A 23,300-nucleotide genomic window follows, 5' to 3' on the forward strand; every position below is an offset into this window, starting at 1 on the left:
ATCAATGGTGTATAAATATAAATCAACTAATCAAATAACTATTTAGAAGCTGAACCCCCAGGAAGGAGCCAGCGCCATGTGACCAGCCAGCTTGCCACAGACCACAGCTGAGGAATCTCTGCTATCCGGTGTGCAGCTCTGCATTCACTGCTGTGTGTGCGTGCTGGGGCACAGGCAGAAAGCCTTTGGCCAACAAGTAACTTACAATGGCTTTGAAAGATTCCTCCTTTTTTAGTGGGACCAGAGAGTAACATTTTTGTTCTCGGTGCTCGTGGGGTGGTTCTGGCAGTTGCATCTTTGTTGGAGTGAAAAGAAACAGTCCCATAAATCACAAGGAATAAAGTGACTTTGCTTGCTGGGCCCCACTGGCTGGAGTATAAGAAATCGCAGAAAGATTCCAAAATCTGTTAGAAATTACAGCCCGGATAGGGGGCAGCCACGGAATGTACTTATATATGCTGCGTTTTGCTAATCGTGTAAATAAATTGTCATCTGAACTTTAGCTCACTTTTCTCCTTGAACTCTGCATTCACACCCAGGAGACACATTGGTTTAACATGCTGCATAAAATCCTCCGCACATTCTCTTGCACAAATTTTTTTTTTTTTGGTGGGGGGTGAGATTATTTTAAATCCTATGACTAGGAGTCCAGACACAGGGATGTGAAGTCACATCAGAGGTTGGTAACACATGCTAGAAACATTATTGTGTCCAGTAAGTGGTTTTTCTCTTAAAGAAATCACACGCACACATACTTAATAACACGCAGGTTTGTGTGTTAAAACATTATGAAATGCCCGTCACCTCATTGCTTTTTACACTCGATTTCTACATGTATCCACTGAGCGTTAGAGAGCACAGTGGCATTATTGCCGAGGGACTTCGGTTTGATGTTTCCTTCATATTTTTTTTCTCAACTGAAAACCAAAGCTCAAGTCTAGTCTGCAGTAGTGGAAAGCTGAGCCCTTTCGGAAAATAGTTAAGCTGTCATCGAGACGACGTAAAATAATGCTTTTCTACGGGAGCCACAGTAAAGGGGATTAAATGCTCCATTGCAAGGCAGTGGCTTTTCGCTGGCTATTGTGGGAAAGCAAATACATCCAAATTGCCCTGGGGTTATGTCAGTGAAACTCCTTTTAAAGTAGGGTTACCATGTCGCCTTATCTTAGGGGAGGGCGACACTGCAATAAGAGACCCGCAGCACAGAGTCCCGAGGCTCAGGTTTGCTGACTCACGCGGGTGGGTCTACAAATAGCAGTGTAGATGCTCTGGCTGGAGCCCGGGCTTTGAAACCCTGCATGAGGGAAGGGTCTCTGAGCCCAGGCTCCAGCCCAAGCCTGAATGTCTACACTGCTATTTTTAACCCCGCAGCCCACATTTCCCCCGCCTAAGTCAGCTGAGCCAGGCTCTGGGATGTGCTGCTGCGGGTTTTTTATTGCTGTGTACATGTACCCTTAGGTACTTATCTGGTGCCCATTACCACAGTGTCTGAGTGCTTCACAATCTTCAGTGTTATCCTCATAAGAGGCTAGTAGGCTCTGATTTTTAAAGCTATTTAGGCACATTTTAAAATATATTCGGGTGCCAAACTCTCATTGATTTCAGTGGGAAATAGATGCCTAAATACATTAAAAAATCAGACCCTTAATGACTTGGCCAAGATCACAGCAGAAACCTTAGGCAGAGCTTGAATTTGAACCCAGAACTCCTAGACTAACACCCTATCCACTAGACCATCCTTCCTGTCAGAGCCGCACGGCTCTCTCCCGAAGACCATTTTAATGATCTCTAGTGAATATCCCCGCCGGTTGGGCTACACATGGTTTCAAACCTGTGGCACGTGAATGTAAACCTGGCTAGTGAATTTGAAAAGCGGGTCGCATGGCCAGGGCTTTAATGGAACCCCCGTCAAACAGAGAAGGTGTTCACCTTTGGGGAGCTCTGCCATGGCTGTTTACACTGGGCTGCTGGCACACAGCGGCCCTATAGCCGGCTCGCCATAGGAAAAATTCCACGGCACAAAGCCAGACTAGTAATTCCTACACCACCCTTATTGCAGGGGTTGGAGGTCACTCCAGGCCTTCTCTAGGCCCCCGGCTGCCACAACAGCTCCTTGTAGGCATTTGCAGCCACTGTACATTAGAACACCCTGAAGACTGCTCTGATTTATGCTGGGAGACTGGCCCAGATCAGGGAGCACTTGGGTGGTCACCTTTCTGCCCCTCCCTCTGCTGAGCTGCACCCAGTGCTCCTGGGCTGAAGCGGGGTAGCTGAGCGTTGACACAAAGAGTTCACAAATGCTGTCCCTCAGTGTTTTTATAGTGTGTTTATAGCTGTAATCTGTGGCCAGTCCTGGGCATCGCACCCATACTTTACAATGAGGAATTGCTTAAAACAAACGGAAGTATTTCTCCACACAACGCACAGTCAGCCAGTGGAACTCTTTGCCAGAGGATGCTGTGAAGGCCAAGACTATAACAGGGTTCAGAAAAGAACTAGATAAGTTCATGGACGATTGGTCCATCAGTGGCTATTAGCCAGGATGGGCAGGGATGGTGTCCCTAGCCTCTGTTTGCCAGAAGCTGGGAATGGGCAACAGGGGATGGATCACTTGATGATTACCTGTTCCGTTCATTCCCTCTGGGGCACCTGGCATTGGCCACTGTCAGAAGACAGGATCCTGGGTTAGATGGACCTTTGGTCTGACCCAGTGTGGCCGTTCTTATGAATGCAATCAACATGTGTGTTCAAAAATGAACATTCATATTACATCTCCTTTCATGTGTAAACTAATCTTTTCCTCTCATTTATACTGTATTTACCACAGTGTGAGTTAGTCTTTTTCGACAACACATGAATTAAAAACATTTAACACCCACAATCCAGATTTTAAATAATATACAAATCACTTCTGTTTAGATTGCTTTCCCTTCCTGTGCGTAAAACACATGCCATATGGAATATGTCTAATCAGTCTGCTATGAAATATTGCATGAGATCTATTTAGCAGGGCTCGGGGGGGGGTTGGCTGGAAGAATGAATTGCATTGGAATGTCGGTGAGTTCTCACCTTGGCCTCATTTATATCTGTATTCCAGGCCGCCTCACAGTAGAAGAAAACTGGACTGTAATCTTTAAATGATAATGTAGCATAATGACGTCACTGGAAAGAGATTCACCTTGGGAGGAAAAATACGGGTGGAAAGCAGGAATCTAAATACCCCAGAAACCCTAACTGAAATGACTTGTTGGGAAAAAGAACCCGGTAAGAGTGTGTTAACTCCTCCATGGCAAACTCCCGCTGTCAATCTGTGGCCTGCTTGCTTACAGGGAAATAGCTGCGTTTCCCCTCCGAAACAAGTGGAACAGCTGCTACAGCAGTGGCCCTCGAATCAGTAGGGAAAGCCTGGTCCTCTCGGCAAGATGCAAAGGGTCCCGATTCAGACATACACTGGGCAGTGCTGGAAATGGAGCTAAGAAGTAACGGCCGCATCGCGCTCCAGTCAGGCGTAACACTACAGCACGCTCTTGGCAAGCAGAAAACCCAAAGCCTGTAGCCCTGAACGGTAGCCCCTTTGATGCTACCAAACGGAGTTGCGTTTGTACCATTGTTATTCAATCCAGATAGCACCACAGCAAAAATCTCCTTTGCAGATTTCTCTGAAGCGTGGACGACAGCTCACTCCAGATGGGGCTTCTTTTCCAAACAGGCTAAGGAAATGCCCTTCAGACAAAGCTAAGCAAGTAGTGACAGAGGCGCTGCTGATAAGGAAAACTCCCGCCCCACGTGACTGAGGAAAGGAAAGATACTACGGTATCTTTAGCCCAAGTGCCGCAGCTCACAACAGCTTGGATCGTTGTGTGGGAGGTAGTTTGACCTTGTATGGTACAGGCATTGGGTCCTGCAGGGCTCACCCGCTGCAGTGATGAGCACCGGGTAAATGCTCAGCTAGGAGCGCTGGGGGTCCTTTCCGGTATCTGTGCCTCCGTGTCAACTCCATGGCCACCCATGGCTTCCCACAGCTCCCTCACAGAGATCCGCCCCTGTTCCACCCCGCTTTAAGGGCCTGACCAAGCCCCCTTTGGAGGCAATGCCTACACACCCATTGACTAGTCTGGTGCAGGATTAGGCATAGGAAGGCAGGTGTGGGGAGACCCTCCTCCAAGCATTTCCATTCCTTATCCACAGGCTTTTCACCAGGGCGTGGTAGGGGGCAACCCCCACCCCACTGGGGCTCCTTGACGCCCAAAGGCACTGCGTGGTGAGATGGTATCGCAGAGAAGGCTTGCAACTGGACACTGGCGGCTTGGATGCCACGTGCAGAGCGTGCAGCCTCTGTTGTTGCACGTCCCTCTCTGCCTGTGCAACCGGCCGCAGCTGCACAAACACCCGCACATCTGGGCTGGCCGGAGAGGGCAGCTGTGCGCACAGAAGCGGGTGTCCAAAGCCGCCGCCAGCTGCACATTCTGGCCTCGCTCGCGGCAGCCCTTCGTTTTCTCGGCGTTGGTAGCCGTCAGCCATTCCTGCCTCCCAAGCCTGTTCTGCTACGCCGCATTACGACACCCTCACCGCAGCGCCGACAACTTGCTGAGCTGGATCCTCTCTTGCAAGAGAGCTTGGCCAGGGTGACCCAGGAGCCATTCCTCGAAACCAACCTGTGTTCTTCTCTCGCCTTTCCAAGAGCAGCCACAAACCCTGCTGCTCTAACCCAGGGCAAAAATGCAGAGTGGTGCCCGCACCTGCGGATCCATCACGCCTCTGTGGCATGCTCCCCTCTTTTCCTAGAGCTCAGGGAAGCCAGTCAAGGGTAGCTGTAGCTGTTCCCGTTCTACAGGCTGGTAGTTGTTGTTGGTGGGACTAGCCTAGGTTGACCACCTGGCCCTTATTTTCAGGGACGGTCCCTTATTTCATTGATTTGTGCTAGGGGGACCACCCGTCCCTTATTTGAAGATGCATTGAAATGTATTAAACCTGATCACAAGTACCATTTTAAACATTCAGTTGAAGCTCCTGATAATTGCATTGTATAACTGAGGGCAGTAGAAATGGACACTCCAGAGAAAAAAGACATGATACGCTGTGGGGAATGGTTTTTCCCTAAAAAGCCCTTAAAATAAAGCCTTGTCCCTTGTGTTTCATGTGGTTTCCCCTTATTCCCATCTAACACAGGTGGTCACCATGGGCTGGCCACCCCCATGCCAGATTCTCTCCCCTCAAACCTGCAGAGCGCCTCGCCCAGGACACCCCTCCCTGCTGCGGAGCTCCCCACACCCAGCCCCCGGAAGCACTTTGCGGGGCAGAGGATCTGCGGTCGTGTGGACACAAGTGCAGAGGCAAGAAGCCTTCCCATGGAGACCCTTGAGTCCAGTTTAGTGAGCTGAGTCTTAGCCCTTCCATCTCTATGGAACAATTCCAGGCAAACCATGAGCTCAGCGTCCTCCCCCCAGGCAGGGAAACGTGGAGCCCTGGGAGTCGTGGGTATCATGGTTGAACAAGGGCTGCAGGATTTGGGCCAGGTTTGCTCAGCGACCAATTCATCAACCCCCCGCCACAATGACCACAAACCTGGTGAAAAGGAGGTCGGCTTCGTATTTCAGGTGAAAATTCAGGAGAGCAGCATTATCCTCTTTGGTACTTTCCTGTTCTTCGCTGTCACTGGAAGTCAAGCAAAGGAAAACAGCATTTAGGCCACTCCACACAGTGGAGGAAACAGCCCACCCTGGCATGAGGATTAATTTGCTGACTCCACAGCACAGAGTCCAAATGGGACGATGGCCCCTAGCTGCTGACAAGGCCTTCTTAGGGCCCATTTCTTCACGTACGAACTGTCAGAGTTGGTAAACAATAGAGGGAACTGCTTTGATTTTGTGCAATGAATTTCTAGGAAGGCAGGGGAATGAGATTAACAACATTCTGCAATTACTTGTGCCTATTTTGACAGGGGACAGAGGCCCTTCACCTTGGCGCTTACACCAGGCGGGGCAGGTGGGATAGGATCATATAAAAAGGCACTTATTGTTGACACGGCATGATGCACAAACGCTGCAAAGAATTAAGCTCCCCCTAAACTCTAGAGCAGGGATACTCAGACCTCAGTGGTTCTGGAGCCAAATTAGCAATCAACATTACCCCAAAGAGCCACAGTCATGTGAATTCACGGTTTCATTTTATACTTCTCACATCAAAATGACTAACCAAATATTATTATTTTATCAACTACAATTGGTTAACAACATAGTAAAAGCCTCCTGATGAGTGAATAATTAAATCACACAGTGTTTGCTACAAATCTGACAATCACCCAGGACAGCAATGGGAGTCAGTCAGGGCCAGTGAGATCATGGGCACATGTATAACTATAGCAGCTGTGCTGGGAAAGTGGTACGCAAACATCTTAAAGAATAACTGTTGAACTTCTAACAAGCAGCACTCTGTGTCCAAAAAGAAACTCGTCCCCCATCACTCTTTTGTGAAAATGGTAAAGAATCACAGGACCAGATGCTTTCTTCTAACATTGAACAAGAAACTTTATTAGAATAAGGGAAATTATGTTCTCTCTCTCTCTCTTCCTCTGTTTCATTGTCAAGCTTCTGCCTAAAATTTTCTCTAGGCCTCTTCCTGCCTGGTTTCTGCTGGCATTTCAGAGTCTCAGTCCAGCATATAACCTCACAATTCCCATTCTGTTTTATTTTGCTTTGGGGTGTGATTGCCTAGAGTAGAAGACAGAATTTGCAACAGGTAAGCATCTTCTCTCATAGGAAGTAGCTGGTAGCGACTGCTAATAAGGATAGTTCTGTCTAGTTTACAAAGGCACTGTCTACACATAGTTTCTGTGACGATGTAACTAAATTGGTAGAAAATGATTTAGTTGAATCAGTACAACTTTATAGAATGGACGCAGTTATACTGGTATGAAGGCATCTATGGTGGGAGAGCTGGTTTATAAGTCGCGTGGTGTTAGAGGATGGGCCCTAGAGGGTAGGGGCATGATACAAGTTAGGTATGTTCCATGCAGACCTAGGTTATTTGACTGAGGTTCAGGAAACTGGGTTGCCTCTGGGGGCAACGCACTCATTCAGTTGTACAGTGTCTGGCTCTAAACCTGCATTCATTGAAATCAACAGCAAAAGGCCCATTGACTTCAGTGGGTACAGGATCAGACTCTGATTTGCACCCATGTCTACACTGCACACTCAACCCGGGCTCTGACTCAGGTTTGAGCCCAAGCCCCACTTCCATCCACACACAAATCAGTCTGACTCAGGTCAGCAAGCACATAGGACCCAGTTCCTACCATCCTGATAGGACCCTGAGTCCTGCTGCCACTCAGGTCCAAGCCCTGTCGTTTTGTAGTGTGGACACAACTCAAGCTGCAGGATCCAGTCAGAAGGTCCAGTAGCACAGTATGGATGCGTTAGCATGGCTGTGAGACCCAGGTCCAGCAACTGTAAACCCAGATTTACAAGACAGTGTAGACACTGATGCGTGGGTTTGGAAACACCGAGCCCAGAAGCCAGGTCCCACAGACCCGAGTTTACAATGCAATGTAAACATATCCTTGGAAACCAGTTCCGGATGAGTCAGAATTTGCCCTCTGGTGTTTTTCTGGAAGATGCCTAGTAAATGTGTGCGGAAGTCATAGAAAAATGTTACTGGCGAACAAGCCAACAGGAGCAGATTTTCCTTAGTAACTTTTCCCAGGTCAAGGCACTGAATTTCGGCTACACAAACCCTCCTCAGAGCACAGAGCAGCCTTGCAAAATTGTCATGTACATTTACTAGACCAGGCACAAAATCTCCTTTGCTGCCCTTTGCCATGATGATTGATACGGGAAACAACAAACAAAAACAAACCAACAAAACCCTAATCAGATTTTACTTGCCTGTCAAAAAAAATTTACTCATGCTGGGCAAGTGGGTGAGTAGAACTTTACAAGCATAAGGTATTTTTACGGGGAGTGTTTGTGTTTGTGAAAGTAGCTGAATGAAAAGCATTGGCAAGTGTCACTTTCTATTCATCCACACACCCGGGAATATTGCTGGCAGCTGAAGCAAACCATCTATACAGAGCGAGCGAGCGAGCGAGCCATGACTTACAAGTACAGCGCTACATATTTTCTAACAGCCAAAGGTAATTTCATTTCCATATGCTATGCCCTGGGTGCCTCTAGAGCAGAGGTTGCCAGCTTTGCTGCATGATGCTAATAGATATTGAAGATTGAAATGCAGGCTCTTGTCAACTATGAACAAAGCCGTAGAGTATCTGTGCCCTCCAAACTCCCTCCAATTAAAAATCTCAGGCTGCCATTGCATGGGGATGAAGGGGGAGAAGTGAAAACCATTGACCGTTAAGCTGCAACAGGAGGGAGAAGATGACAGGCGCTCTAAGATGAGATCTGTGCAGACAGCATTGTATTTAGTTAGAAAATAAAGGTGATAAATATGTGCAAAGGGAACAGAGAAATAATGCGATCATTAACCTGTTGGCAGTTAGATAGATCTCCATGCTTTGAAGAAAAATAGATTTGCTGAATTCGAAATCCAGGCGAAAAGCCACCTGCGGAGATTAAAAACAGATTGAGAAAAACCACCTTAAATAAATAAAAAGTTATCCAGCTGTCGCAGACACGAGCTTCCCCTCTGCCACTGTCCTTTCCTGATAACCCTATCGCAGCAGAACACAACTTTCCAGCCAGTCACAAAGTGCGTGGGAGAAAGATCACTGATGAAATGTTACAAGAGAGGTTGGCAGGTCTCAAGCAGAGCCATATCTTTCCAGAGAAAACAGCTACTGACTTCGTGGTTTGTGTGTGTGTGTGTGTGTGTGTTTAAAATTATTACTATTATTTAGAATAGAGAACAAAAAATCCTTTTTGTTAAAGGCCTATCAGGCTCACTGTGCCATACAATTAACTCACATCTGAGGCATTGTTTCCACCGACGGGGGACAATAAGTGCCAAAGAGATGTTCCAACAACAATAAAATGTCATTAATGGCAGATCTGAAAAAAACGTGGCAAAGACCTCAAACTGTCTGGGATCGGTGCACAGCTGATTATAATATTAAAAGTCTACTCCCGCTCCCAGGGCCAAATTTCCATTTCCAGCTTGTCTTTGTTTTGGCAGGACCAGAACTACCTGATGCCACGCAGATGCATTCTTAGCCCCTGTAGGTCATGAGGAATTGGGCTGCTCCATTTTATTTTATGGCCACAAGCACACAAGACGGCTTTATTGCAAGGTTTAAATTCTAGAGAGGTGAATGAAGCACATCCATCATTTTCGAGCTTCTGACAGGCAAAGGTTTCAGACTAATATATTGTTTTGAGTCTGGGAAAGCTTCTATCATGACCTGCTTCTTTATGTTCCAACACATCACCTGCTTCTTTATATTCCAAATGTCACCCCATTTTCCCTCTAACATAACATACAGGGAGTTGATATATATGCTAATTCATAGAATCATAGAAGATTTGGGTTGGAAGAGACCTCAGGAGGTCATCTAGTCTGATCCCCGCTCAAAGCAGGACCAATCCCCAACTAAATCATCCCAGCCAGGGCTTTGTCAAGCCGGGCCTTGAAAACCTCTAAGGATGGAGATTCCACCACCTCCCTAGGTAACCCATTCCAGTGCTTCACCACCCTCCTAGTGAAATAGCGTTTCCTAATATCCAACCTAGACCTCCCCCTTGAGACGATTGCTCCTTGTTCTGTCATCTGCTACCACTGAGAACAGCTGAGCTCCATCCCCTTTGGAACCCCCCTTCAGATAGTTGAAGGCTGCTGTCAAATCCCCCCTCACTTTTCTCTTCTGCAGACTAAATAAGCCCAGCTCCCTCAGCCTCTCCTCATAAATCATGTGCCCCAGCCCCCTAATAATTTTCATTGCCCTCTGCTGGACTCTCTCCAATTTGTCTATATCCCTTCTGTAGTGGGGGGCCCAAAACTGGACACAAGACTCCAGATGTGGCCTCACCAGTGCCGAATAGAGGGGAACGATCATTTCCTTCTATCTGCTGGCAATGGTCCTACTAATGCAGCCCAATAGGCCATTAGCCTTCTTGGCAACAAGGGCACACTGTTGACTCATATCCAGCTTCTCATCCACTGTAATCCCCAGGTCCTTTTCTGCAGAACTGCTGCTTAGCCAGTCGGTCCCCAGCCTATAGCAGTGCATGGGATTGTTCCATCCTAAGTGCAGGACTCGGTACTTGTCCTTGTTGAATCTCATCAGATTTCTTTTAGCCCAATCCTCCAATTTGTCTAGGTCATTCCGGACCCTCTCCCTACCCTTCAGCGTATCTACCTCTCCTCCCAGCTTAGCGTCATCCCATCATCCAGATCATTCATTCTATTTTGTAAGATAACTTAGCAGTTTGTTCCTTGTTTAGAAGAAGAAAAAAATATTCATATTGGTAAAATGTGCCACAAACACTGGAGATGTGAAATTTTGATGCAGATGCAAAATCATATCCACAATCTTCCTTCAGCTCATTCTGAGAATTGCAGCATTTAAATCGGGATTTCATTTTGGCTTTTGAAAACCTCCAAGTCCAGGGATACTCAGCTGTCAGAATGGAACTTGTGGTAAAATCACAAGACTGGAGATCTGGGTTTTATTCCTGAATCTGCTGCAGGCTTGCTATGTGACCCTGGGTAAATTACTTAACCTCTCTGTGCCTCAGTTCCCCATCCAGGGGTGCCAGAACAGGGAGAGCCAGGGGGCCATGCCCCCCTGCACACTTTTGACCATCGGTAAAGGCAAGCGACGGGGGGAAGGGGCGGAGAGGAGCAAGTGGAGGGAGGGGCTTGGTGGGGGGAGAGGCAACGCGAGAACAGGACCTTGGGGGAAGGGGCAGGGTGGGGGCGGGGTCTCAAGGGAATGAGCAGCACGAGGGTGGGGGCTCTGGGAGAAGGGATGTTACAGGGGCAATGGAGGGCAGTGCCACAGTTCAGGCACCTGGCCTCCCCCACTTTTAGGGACCTTCTGCCACTCCTGTCCTCATTTGTCATATAGGGATAACAATACCTCCTTTCTCCCACCCTGTGTCTTGTCAACTTTGACTGTAAGATCTTCAGTGCAAGGATTCCCTCATTGCAGGTATGTGCAGAGCTTAGCTCTGATCTCAGTTGGACCCTTTCAGTGCTACTGTTATTTGAATAACAACGAGTGAGGTGTGTCTTTGAGCCCATATATAATGAACTGGCTTTTAACTAAATATGTGAACGCTCATTAAAATGTTTGATCCGTGTTTCCAAAATATTAGCTGATCTAGAACTAAAATGAATTGATAGGGTTAAAAAGAATGATACCGAAGAGTTTATCTGAAATTGCCCCCAGTGAAAACACCCTTAACCATGACCCTTAACCATGAAATTGCTCCCAGTGAAAACACCCTTAACCATGACACGCTCTTCACCAAACTAATACTAGTGAGGTTTCCTTCATTCTGTCTCTCTCTCTTTTTTGTTTTTGCACAAATTCATGTGAACATCTCCAGTAGGATGAATGGGGGGCAGAGGGTCCGGTTGAAATGAAAGAGAGAAGAATTTAGGTTGCTCTACCTAACCAGCTAAAGGTGACTCATTTTGTAAGGCAGGAACTCTGGTGAGAAGTTACCAGCTGCAGATCGGAAAGCCAACATTAAACTGTGCCAAAGGATTAAAGTCAAATTCTTTGTCTCCATGTGACTGGTTTTAATTTGGCTGCCTGAAGATCTGCTAGGATTCAATGCAACTTTTACGCTGCTGAAACCTCTCAGCTGACCTATTGTCCCCTAACACTGGCGGCATTCTGAAATAGAAAAGAAAGCAAATACTAGTCTTTGAATAATTTTGCTCATCATTCCCAAATGCCGCCATGCCCCCTGCCCACTCAGTGGATTCTGCTGCCAGCAGCCTTTCTGCGGCCACAGAGGAGGGGTCGGAGTGCCCCCGGGCAGGATATTTCATTTGGACTTGCCAGGTCGAATAACAGAAACTATCTTTACCTTTGCTTTGGCTCGGAAGAAGGGGTAGCTAACATTGCACACCTTCTTGTTGGGGCGCTTTTCTTCATTCATGCATTCAATATTGACATCTGTATCATCCTGAAATGGAATACAACTGGTTACCAGAAACATCAGAGATACCCACAGCACATTTCTCGTAGCCAAAACGCTCCTTGTGGCTGTGCACCCGGGCTGGAAGACATCCGAACTGAGGCTCTAAAAACAGGGAAACTACAGTTGTTGAAGGCCAGACGTTCTTCCTGTGCAGTTGTATTAAACTATTATCACATTCACAGAGCAGGCTGCTCTAAAAGCCAATTTCAAATTTCTTGCTTTAAATCCTACTCTGGGATTTTAGATACAGCGATGAATGAAAAAGACCAGATAAAACTGATTATTCTAGGACCAATAATCACAAATAAGAATAGATTTTCTATGATCAAATGTGCTAGAGAAATAACAAGAAATAGCCCAACTTACTTTATTATATGGTGACCACATGTTAGTGATAATTGACCGACTTAGAATGTACACTCTTTTGGGGCATCTTTGTGTTCTGTTTGTACAGCCCCTGCCACAGGGAGGTCCTGCTCCCTGACTGGGGCAGCTAGGTGCTATCTTAATACAAATAGTAAATAATCATCACAAGTCAGGGCAATTGCACCTGTATTCCCCTCCTGTGGTCACCTCTCTTGAGTGGAGACAAGGGTCCCACCCGACCAGGGTATTTCCAGGCTGTGCAGTCCCCTGACTATACTGTGGCATCCCCAGCAGAAGGCAGCCTGCCTAAGCAGGCCTACTTCTCTTCTCTCTTCAGAGGCAGTAGACAGTGCAATGGCCCAGTTAGACGTTATCACACAGCTCTTTCTAAGCAAGCCCTTTTAGTGTTAAGGTATAACCATTACAGAGAAAACACATTTAAAACAATACAAGAACCTACCCGCATGCTAAAAAGCTTCCTGGAGATCAGCCCCTAACTCCAACCAGGGCTCTGGCTGGTGATTAGGCCTCCAACACCTACCCAGGAGCGTTTCCTGTGGTCTCCAGTTTTTGCTTGGAACTAGCTCCCCCATGAGTGACTGAGTCCCTCCTTTAGCCAGCTTGGGTCTTTGAAGAGACTGTGACTAGGTAATGAGCCAGATAATGGGTTTCTCTTCAAGATGCAGCTTCCAAAGGATGGCCTTGAAGTGAGACATTTGTATTGCCCTCATCCCAAGTATTTCCTGGGAACCTTGCTCAGCTAAAAGTTCAGACTGTCTGCTCCATTGTTTTCAAGAGTCCTTGGAAGCACATGACACTTCCCAGTGTTTACCTAAGTCCTGTCTCCTCCTTAAAAGATGCTACATACCAGCCCAACATTTGCATTTTAAAGCCATGACCTCTGAAGACACTTTAACTTAGTTCAATATGGCTTGTCCAGGAGATTGCATGATCTCTGTCCCAATAATGAATCAGACAATGGAATAATAAGATAATACAACAATAAAATAAACTTGCTATATTTAATGATACTGTCAGCAAGGGAACGCTCCTTCAAAAACATGACCTACAGTAATGCTCCAAATAATACAGCTTGTAATAATGACGCTGCAGTATAGGGAGGAAAGATGTCATTCTAGCTAAGGCACTGGATTGGGACTCCGGAGCTCTGAGTCCAGTGCCTGGTTCTGCCACAAATTCCCTGTGTGACCTGGAGCATTGCCTCGGTTCCCGTTCCCTATCTGTAAAGTGGCACTGCTTACACTCTCTCCCATCCTTTGTCTATTTGGCCTCTCAGCTCCCCGGGGCAAAGACTGGCTTTTACTGTGTGTTTGTACAGCATCGAGTACAATCCCGGAGTTGGCTGGAAACTCAAGGAGCTACTTATTACTCTAGTCGATTTGTCTTTGTCATGAACAGTAGCAAGGAGTGCATTAGTGGAGCTGAGCTTTCGTAACTGGGAACAATGTTTTCTCTAAGCGCTGCTGCATTGCGCTTACTCTGTTACCTCATATAACAGTTTTCCTTGGTTAATTTGGAGTAATGTATCAGAAAACACAGAGCGGACCCTTACATTTTTCTGATTTTGTGGGCAACATGTAATTTTCCATTGGCACAACTTTTAAACCACCAAATGGGAGCTATTTGATACCCGGAATGGTTATGAAGTCATTTAGTGGATGAATGAATTCGCAGCAAGATCAGCAGATTTCCCACGAAGCAGGATTTGGAGGTCTCTCTCAGGAATTGCTCGGAGCGCACACTGGAGGGCTTACACATGGTGTCATCCACTCTGAGACTGTTACTACGCTCCCAGCCAGCATGATGGCTCAAAGCTCTCCACCGCCTAGACACAATGCTGAAATGACAGCTGAATGATCGCTTGGCTCAGGTTTCTTAGAGGTGATAGTGACTGGAAAGGTGGGGGAAGGGCAGGGCATGCTAAGCTGTTTGAGAACCGGTGATAAAAAGATACAGGCCTTTCATGTAAGCAAAATCAGTCGAAAAGGGGAGTAAGAAAGGAAGCAAAGGGCGGGGCTTGGAAAGCGTGGGGATGAGTGCGAGAAGACCATTAGATAGATGGAGGGTGATGAATGGGGAAATATCTGGGTTATCTGTCACGTATCCTGGCGCATGCCTGTGTGTGCGTGTTTATGGTGGCTGTGAAGTTGGATCAAAAGGGCTTGTTAAAGAAACCAAGTAGGAAAGGTAAACCTATGGCCGTGGTAAGGCGTGAGTCCCTCCTTTCTCCAGTCTGGGCCTTTGGAGGGACCAGGAAGCGGAGGGTAGTTAGATGTTTGAAACACGTACAAGAAATGCATCCCCAAAGATGTAAATGAACTGCCGCCCTCACCCAAAGCAGAACATTGGGAGGAGATCTGGGGCTCAGTTCCATCACTCTGTGGAGTTCCCTCTGCAGAGAGAGGGCTCAAAGGGAACAGAAGCCATTCTAGGACCAGGGGCCTAGAAAAGGAAGAGGGGTTGGGTGAGAGGGCAGCGAAGAGCTGAGACTGACCGAGGGGAGGGTGGCATTCCCAGCTTGGGAGACACACGTGCGCTAGCTCTGATCAGTGCCAAGTGTAGCTGCGGGGGCGCAAAGGGTGGGAGAGGCTGGCCGCCCGAAGTACGTTCCTGGCGGAGACGCTAGGCACATCCAGGGCAGCTAGCCCCTCTTGGACCCTGCCACTCGTGCTGCTGCAACTCTCCATGTAGCGCGCTCGCTCGATCCCAGCTAATGCGCCCACGTCACCTCCAGCAGGGAACTGCGCCCCCACCTCGAAGGGCAGACGTGCCCTGAAGCTACGTCTGCACGGTGACTGGGCCTGTCATCTGCAGCCCAAGTAGACATACCCACGCTAGCTGTAATCTAGCCAGCTCGCTAAAAACAGCAAGGAGGAGTGCAGGGTTGGACCGTGCCGAAGAGCCGGCTGTGGGGTTCCCTGGAGCTGGGGTTCTCAACAGTGCTACTGAAAACGGACGGGTCCACCTGCCAAAAGCAGCCTGGAGTTCAGGTGGGGGCTCCTTTCTGTTGGGGGGAGGGGCGGGAGCTTGACACCCATTTCTCTCATCTTCCTGTCAGGAGGCTGCGTTGAGTATTGTCACAATGCACCCTGACAGCCGTCAGGCCAAGTCCTGCCTTTCCACATGTGCACAGCCCTCGCCGGCCTCAGTCCGTGGGACAAGCATGCACCAAGGGGGGCTCAAGCCCTGACTGCTCAAAGACCACCTGTATTAGGAAGATATAACAGATCAGTGGGAGGCGCTGGGTGTGACAGGACATCCTGCTTAGGGCTCTCAGGGGAGGAGAACGTGCCCCAGAAAACACAAGCCCCGTGGAGTTCACTTCTGAACCTAGGTCAGCAGCAGCTGCAGTGGCTAGAGATGCAACATGACATGATAGTTCTGTAATAAAAGGCCAAGATCTTCCATTCATCAAGAGGAGGCCTGAAGATGCGAGTGGAAAGGCTGCTTCTCTCTCAACACACACGCATGCAGGATGACAAAGTGGGTGATATGGTTATGAAGTTTATAAATCAGAGGTCTTTTTTTGTGTGTGTCATTCCCGGACTCTGACTGTTTCGTTGAGCAAAGCTGGTTTTCAACGGAGCCCTGTATGTCCCAAATACTCGAAACACATGCACCGCCTTCAAGCTTCCAGTCAGCATAGCGTTTGCAAAGCAGTATTAGAGTGGCATCGACTGGCCCAGCTGTAAGTCATGGCTCTGTTTCCATTGTAAGCCCATATTTTCAGGGAAGCTATAACTCAGCAGTAAAAATTCATCACTGACTGAAACTTGGCCACCAGCATGCTCAGCTTGGGAGAATAGATTTTAAAGTGGAGGCGTGCAAAAGCAAAGGCGGAACCAAGTTCCTCAGCATCTGAGTGCGTCTCAGACACTTACAAATAAAAAAATCGTTTTGTATTCTAACAATGAAAGATTTAACATCCTTAGAAGCTTAAGCGCTAAAAGCACTGACAAACTTATTACAGACATAGAATCGCTAGGCTGGATCTGACATGGGGTCCGTTTTATCCCACACCCTAGGCCAGTACCAGAGGCTTCAGGGAAAAGTGCAGGATTCCCTGTAACACACTATCGTGGAATAGAACAGAGTAGGAGCAGCTTCTTCCTGATCCCAGGCAGTTAGTAAGTGGTTCTGCCCTGGAGCATGGAGGTTTATATCCCACATTACATTTTCATCTTCTTTGATGTAATCGTGGAATTTCTTCTTATCAACATATATAGCCATTTCTTTTGCTGCTGGTCGCAGTCATAACTAGTGAAAATGGAAAAGTTTTCACTAAAATCTAAGGTTTCAGAGTAGCAGCCGTCTTAGTCTGTATCTGCAAAAAGAAAAGGAGTACTTGTGGCACCTTAGAGAATAACCAATTTATTTGAGCATAAGCTTTTGTGAGCTACAGCTCACTTCATCGGATGCATTCAGTGGAAAATACAGTGGGGAAATTTATATACACAGAGAACATGAAACAGTGGGTGTTACCATACACTCTGTAACGAGAGTGATGAGGTAAGGTGAGCTATTACCAGCAGGAGAGCGGGCGGGGGGGGGGGGGGGACTTTTGTAGTGATAATCAAGGTGGGCCATTTCCAGCAGTTGACAAGAATGTCTGAGAACAGCGGGGGGTGGGGGAGAATAAACAAGGGGAAATAGTTTTAATTTGTGTAATGACACATCCACTCCCAGTCTTTATTCAAGACTAAATTAATTATATCCAGTTTGCAAATTAATTCCAATTCCGCAGTCTCTCCTTGGAGTCTGTTTCTGAAGTTTTTTTGTTGAAGAATTGCCACTTTTAGGTCTCTAATCGAGTGACCAAAGAGATTGAAGTGTTCTCCGACTGGTTTTTGAATGTTATAATTCTTGATGTCTGATTTGTGTCCATTGATTCTTTTACGTAGAGACTGTCCAGTTTGGCCAATGTACATGGCAGAGGGGCATTGCTGGCACATGATGGTATATATCACATTGGTGGATGTGCAGGTGAATGAGCCTCTGATAGTGTGGCTGATGTGATTAGGCCTTATGATGGTGTCCCCTGAATAGATATGTGGACACAGTTGGCAACAGGCTTTGTTGCAAGGCTAGGTTCCTGGGTTAGTGGTTCTGTTGTGTGGTATGTGGTTGCTGGCGAGTATTTGCTTCAGGTTGGGGGGCTGTCTGTAAGCAAGGACTGGCCTGTCTCCCAAGATCTGTGAGAGTGATGGGTCGTCCTTCAGGATAGGTTGTAGATCCTTGATGATGCGATGGAGGGATTTTAGTTCGGGGCTGAAGGTGATGGCTAGTGGCGTTCTGTAATTTTCTTTGTTGGGTCTGTCCTGTAGTAGGTAACTTCTGGGTACTCTTCTGGCTCTGTCAATCTGTTTCTTCACTTCAGCAGGTGGGTATTGTAGTTGTAAGAACGCTTGATAGAGATCTTGTAGGTGTTTGTCTCTGTCTGAGGGGTTGGAGCAAATGCAGTTGTATCGTAGAGCTTGGCTGTAGACAATGGATTATGTGGTGTGGTCTGGATAAAAGCTGGAGGCATGTAGGTAAGCATAGCGGTCAGTAGGTTTCCGGTATAGAGTGGTGTTTATGTGACCATCGCTTATTAGCACCGTAGTGTCCAGGAAGTGGATCTCTTGTGTCGACTGGTCCAAGCTGAGGTTGATGGTGGGATGGAAATTGTTGAAATCATGGTGGAATTCCTCAAGGGCTTCTTTTCCATGGGTCCAGATGATGAAGATGTCATCAATGTAGTGCGAGTAGGGGCATTAGGGGACGAGAGCTGAGGAAGGGTTCTTCTAAGTCAGCCATAAAAATGTTGGCATACTGTGGGGCCACACAGGTACCCATGGCAGTGCCGCTGATTTGAAGGTACACATTGTCCCCAAATGTGAAATAGTTATGGGTGAGGACAAAGTCACAAAGTTCAGCCACCAGGTTTGCCGTGACATTATCGGGGATACTGTTCCTGACGGCTTGTAGTCCATCTTTGCGTGGAATGTTGGTGTAGAGGGCTTCTACATCCATAGTGGCCAGGATGGTGTTTACAGGAAGATCACCAGCGGATTGTAGTTTCCTCAGGAAGTCAGTGGTGTCTCGAAGATAGCTGGGAGTGCTGGTAGCGTAGGGCCTGAGGAGGGAGTCTACATAGCCAGACAATCCTGCTGTCAGGGTGCCAATGCCTGAGATGATCGGGCGCCCAGGATTTCCAGGTTTATGAATCTTGGGTATCAGATAGAATACCCCAGGTCAGGGTTCCAGGGGTGTGTCTGTGTGGATTTGTTCTTGTGCTTTTTCAGGGAGTTTCTTGAGCAGACGGTGTAGTTTCTTTTGGTAACCCTCAGTGGGATCAGAGGGTAATGGCTTGTAGAAAGTGGTGTTGGAGAGCTGCCTAGCAGCGTCTTGTTCATATTCCGACCTATTCATGATGACAACAGCACCTCCTTTGTCAGCCTTTTTGATTATGATGTCAGAGTTGTTTCTGAGGCTGTGGATGGCATTGTGTTCTGCACGGCTGAGGTTATGGGGCTTCATTAGCTCTCAAAAATGATTTGGTTCTGGGCTGAGTTTGAGATCATCTGGTTATATCCGCTTAGGCCCTTGACAGCTCTCCTGGTTTTATAGTCATGTTAGATTCCAATCCCGAGATCTCCACAGAAATAAGATCTGCATCTATTTTTCCCATGTATGTTTAGCCTTGATAAGTAAAGAGACACAGTGTTTTCCCTGTTATAATCCATACTTAATCAGCTACGTCTCAGGAGTTAGAGTGAGAACTGTGTGAAAGAATACCAGGTTCACTGTGCACCCGACTCTGAGGATGACGTGTAGGCCAGGATCTGAGATATGTGTGTAAAGGCTGAACATCAGGAAGCATGGAGCACCAGAGAGCTGCACTGCCAAGACATTAAGAAGGAGAAAATGTCTTGCAGATGAGTAATGCAATGATCTTGGATTAATCCCATCTTTCTTCGCTACAGCAAAGCATCCCAGAGCCACTGGGAGGGTTTGGAAGATCGTCTGACTACTTCTTCACTCTCCTTCTCCTGACCTTTCTCCTCTTAGAAAGTGAGGAAAGGAAGAAGGAAATCTGGGGGAGTGATTAAGAGGAAATGTGGTCGTGGGGTTAAGGCACAGAACTGGGAATCCGGGACTCTCAATTCTATTCTTGGCTCAGCCACAGAGAACAGGGAAATTTAGGCCAGTTAATTTAAACCCCTGAGTTTTTAGAACAGCTTTCAGTTCTGCAAGGAGAAATCAAGTACTAATAATCTTACCTAGTGATCTTCATCAGGAGATCCCCCGGTGCTTTAAAAAGGAGGTGTAATGCCTAGGGGTCCGGTGGATCGAAGGGCAGACCAGATCAGTGGTGGGAGTCCACACAAAGGTCTGATAGCCAGGAGATCTAATCCAAGGGGAAGGTATAGGGGGTTGGCTGGTGGGGTGAGGCAGCAAGTCAGGAGGAGGTGGGGCGGCAAGGCAGGGTCAGGCAGGTCCGTGAAGCTAGCAGCAGGCAATGGCTTGTTTTGGTCAGACATGGCCAGAAAGGAAGCAGGAAGTTTATATCGGGTCACCAGCCAATCAGGGTCAAGACCATGTGGCCAATCAGGAAGCAGGCCATGGAGCACTGGTAGCCGGCCCACTCACGTCTGTGAGTTCCCTGGTAGTCTGACCTAGTGGAAAGGTATGATGGCCAAGGCTGCTTGCTGAGAATCCAGTGGGCCTGGGTTTGGAACCAGCGTCCCGACAGGAGGTCAGTATCATTATCCCATTTTACAGATGGGGAAAGTGAGGCACAGAGATGGGAACTGAAGAGCCAGGAATAGAACCCAGGTCTCCTGACTCCCAGTCCAGTCCAGTGCCCTATCCATTAGGCCATGCTGCCTAAATAGAGGCCAGCCTGAGGTCCATGTTTGTCCTTGAGGGTACACATTTGTCCCATGGAAAGCCTGTTATGAAGTGTGATTAAAGTGCTGCATTAGGCTTGTGCTGAGCCCTCTGTGTATGCTGGAATTTCACTCCCGGTGCTTAATTTCCTTGTCTACAAAATGGGGATAATTGGTTGAAACAATAATTAAATCCTCTGTAACCATGAGTAATATGAATTATAAAAATAACTAGATGAATGTGACATGATGGGGACAAACCACCATGGCTTCTGTAAGGGAAAATCATGCCTCTAATCTCCTAGAATCTCTGAGCATGTCAAAAAGGTGGAGAAAGGATAAATAATTAATATGATTTATTTGAACTTTCCAAAAAGCTTTTGACAAAGTCCATCATGAGAGGTTATTAAACTAAGTCATCATGGGTGAGAAGTCACATTCTGTGATGGATTAGACAATGGCTAGGAGAAAGCAAATAGGAATAAACGATACACTTTCACCACGGCAGCGGAGGGGCGGGTGTCCCAAGGTTCTGCACAAGGACCGGGGTACTGTAAGATATTCATTAATGATTTGGAAAAGCGGGTGAACAGGAAGATGGCAATATCTGCAGATGATGTGGAATCTTTCTGGTTACTCAAGACTAGAGTAGGCTCCAAAAAATGTTAAGGGGACACGGCAAAAGGGCAGATGAAATTCAATGCTGACACATGCAAGAGAATGCTCACTGGAGAGAATAATATGGGGCAGCTTTCCCCAGAAATTGTATATTTTGGAGTTTCTTGCATCTTCCACTGACGTATCTGGTGTTGGCAACTGTCAGGGATGGGATCCTGGGCAAGATGGACTTCGGGTCTGATCCAGTCTGGCAATCCCACCTCATTGGAGCAGAGGAGTTGTTAGGCTAAATTAATCTGTGTACAGTGAGTGTGGAAGGGGCTATGGAAATGCAACAGAAGAGTAATAGTGTTGAGCCACTGCATTGAATAACACACACTACTTTGGAAATACCTCCCCCTTACTATCTAATGACTCCTCTTTTTGTAGCCCAATTTAATTTCCACTAAAGTCAATGACAAAACCCTCATTAGCTTCACTGGTGCAGGCCCAGGCCCTCTGATTGCCATTTCTTTTTCTTTTTTTACTGGCAATGACTTGCTCCCCACACAAGTGCCAACCGGAGAAGACTCTAAAGGTGTTCTTACCTTCTGAATCAAGCTAGCAAACTGCAGATTTCTTGAAAAGGAAATGTTGAGGACGGTGCTATATGCATTTTCGCCTTTGTTCTCCAGTGTAGCTTCCACAGCCACCCTCCTCCTCGTGCTCTCTATGATAAAAACGGAGGTATCAAAAGATAGTGTGTAGGCGGCGCAATCCGACGGTGACTTTCTCAGTACTCTCCTGCAATACTCCCTGCAAGAAAAGCAGAGCATTAAACCAGTGGCCAGGTTGGCACTGTGATCAGAAGACTTCATCTGTGAAAGCTTTGGAGAACACATAGCACATAAGATCTTATATAATCAGGGGCTCCTTATACACCCAAGAGCTTATCTGCGGACATAGGAGGCAGTTTACACGATTAGTTTGCATCGACACACAGGAAGTTGAGCTCTGAGCGGCTCCAGTTAGGTAAATGAAGGTGTATCATTTCTACTGCATTTAAGCTGGTTAAATAAACATAGTGATCAGTTTGTACATAAGCACGCTGGAGATGCTGTCTTCGCGTCCAGCTATTAGAATGAATGTGAGACGCTCTGGACAACAGCTGTATGTGCTTAATGCATTAGACACGAATAGTATGGGCTAAGTTTTCAGATGCCTTTAAACCAGCCCCTAAAAATGTGTGCAAATGTTAGTATGTCAGCAAAACTGTAGGCACGCTTGCATTTGGCCATGAACGTTGATACTCAGCTACCAACCTGGGTACACAAATGCATATCGGTTCAACCAAAATAGGGGGTTTTGTATGTACTGCTGCACGCATAACCGTTTTGCAGGTGGAAGAAATCAGAGGCCCTGTTTGAAAATCAGAGCCGACTGGCTTGCAAGCATATTTCATGTAGATGAACAAGTTGTGCATCACTGCATTTGGAGGATTAATGAAGTCTCCTTTACAGGGCGGTAGATTGCTACATGCCAGATGCCTTAGGGAGGAAAAGAATGAGTTCCAAATTGGAGAGTCCAGTATAGTGGGGACGGGGAACATCCCCTGCCACTGGAGGGGAAGTAGCTCGTTTGTTCCTACCACAGTGCCCCTTGTGGCAGAGGAAGGGATAGCAATAGTGGGCTTTCAAGGGGGGTCTTCTCCAGATCTCCTTGGCTTCACAGTGTCTTCTGTTGAGGACCATTGGTGAGAACAAATACTGTATAGGAAATGCCCATGCACACTAATGAAATAGAGACATGATTGAGTTGCTATTCTTTCTTCAAAGCTTAGAGGGTTTTTTTATCTTGCCAGAGCTGAGCTGAATGTCAGTAAATAATGCATCCCAGCTCTGTTTATTAGTCTCTCTGTGAACTGGGCAGTGCCCTTCCATTTCATAAATCCTTTACAACTGCCTGAAGTGCTGCCATAAATCCAATCTCTCTCCTTATCACCACGGTAAGAAGAAAAAGAAATACTCACTCATGGCTGGGAATGCTAGTGCAAGTAAATCTTTGCCCAGTGCGCCTGTCATACCACAGGCTACTCTGGAAGAAAAGGAATCACATGGTTCTAAATAGAGTAGCTATGAACTCTCTTTTGCTGTGGCTATTGAATAACACTGTCTAACTGCCCTGGTGTGACATACTGGGGTGCAATCCAGAGGAGTGAGGGTTCTTTGTCACCCCTGCCCTGCAACCTTGGGAGCCTTACAGTGCTCCCATCTGGGGCACTTACAAACAGCCTTCCAGCATGCAAGCCACACCCTGAGTGTCTGTGTGTAACTGCAACCTG

General features: G+C 47.1%; 1 protein-coding gene across 1 annotated transcript in view; it reads right to left on the bottom strand.

Moving 5' to 3' along the window:
* Positions 1-23,300, bottom strand: part of ITGA11 (integrin subunit alpha 11) — a 151,775-nt gene that overhangs the window by 16,683 nt on the left and 111,792 nt on the right. Inside the window, exons 20-23 of the mRNA XM_007059502.4 lie at positions 21,568-21,775; positions 11,991-12,089; positions 8,481-8,557; positions 5,566-5,655 (exon numbers count right to left, since the gene is read on the bottom strand). Of these exons, the coding sequence (XP_007059564.1) occupies positions 5,566-5,655; positions 8,481-8,557; positions 11,991-12,089; positions 21,568-21,775 (474 nt within the window). The remainder of the gene's footprint in view (positions 1-5,565; positions 5,656-8,480; positions 8,558-11,990; positions 12,090-21,567; positions 21,776-23,300) is intronic.

The sequence above is a fragment of the Chelonia mydas genome, chromosome 10, assembly GCF_015237465.2.
Source record: "Chelonia mydas isolate rCheMyd1 chromosome 10, rCheMyd1.pri.v2, whole genome shotgun sequence".
In the NCBI taxonomy this organism is placed as follows: domain Eukaryota; kingdom Metazoa; phylum Chordata; order Testudines; family Cheloniidae; genus Chelonia; species Chelonia mydas.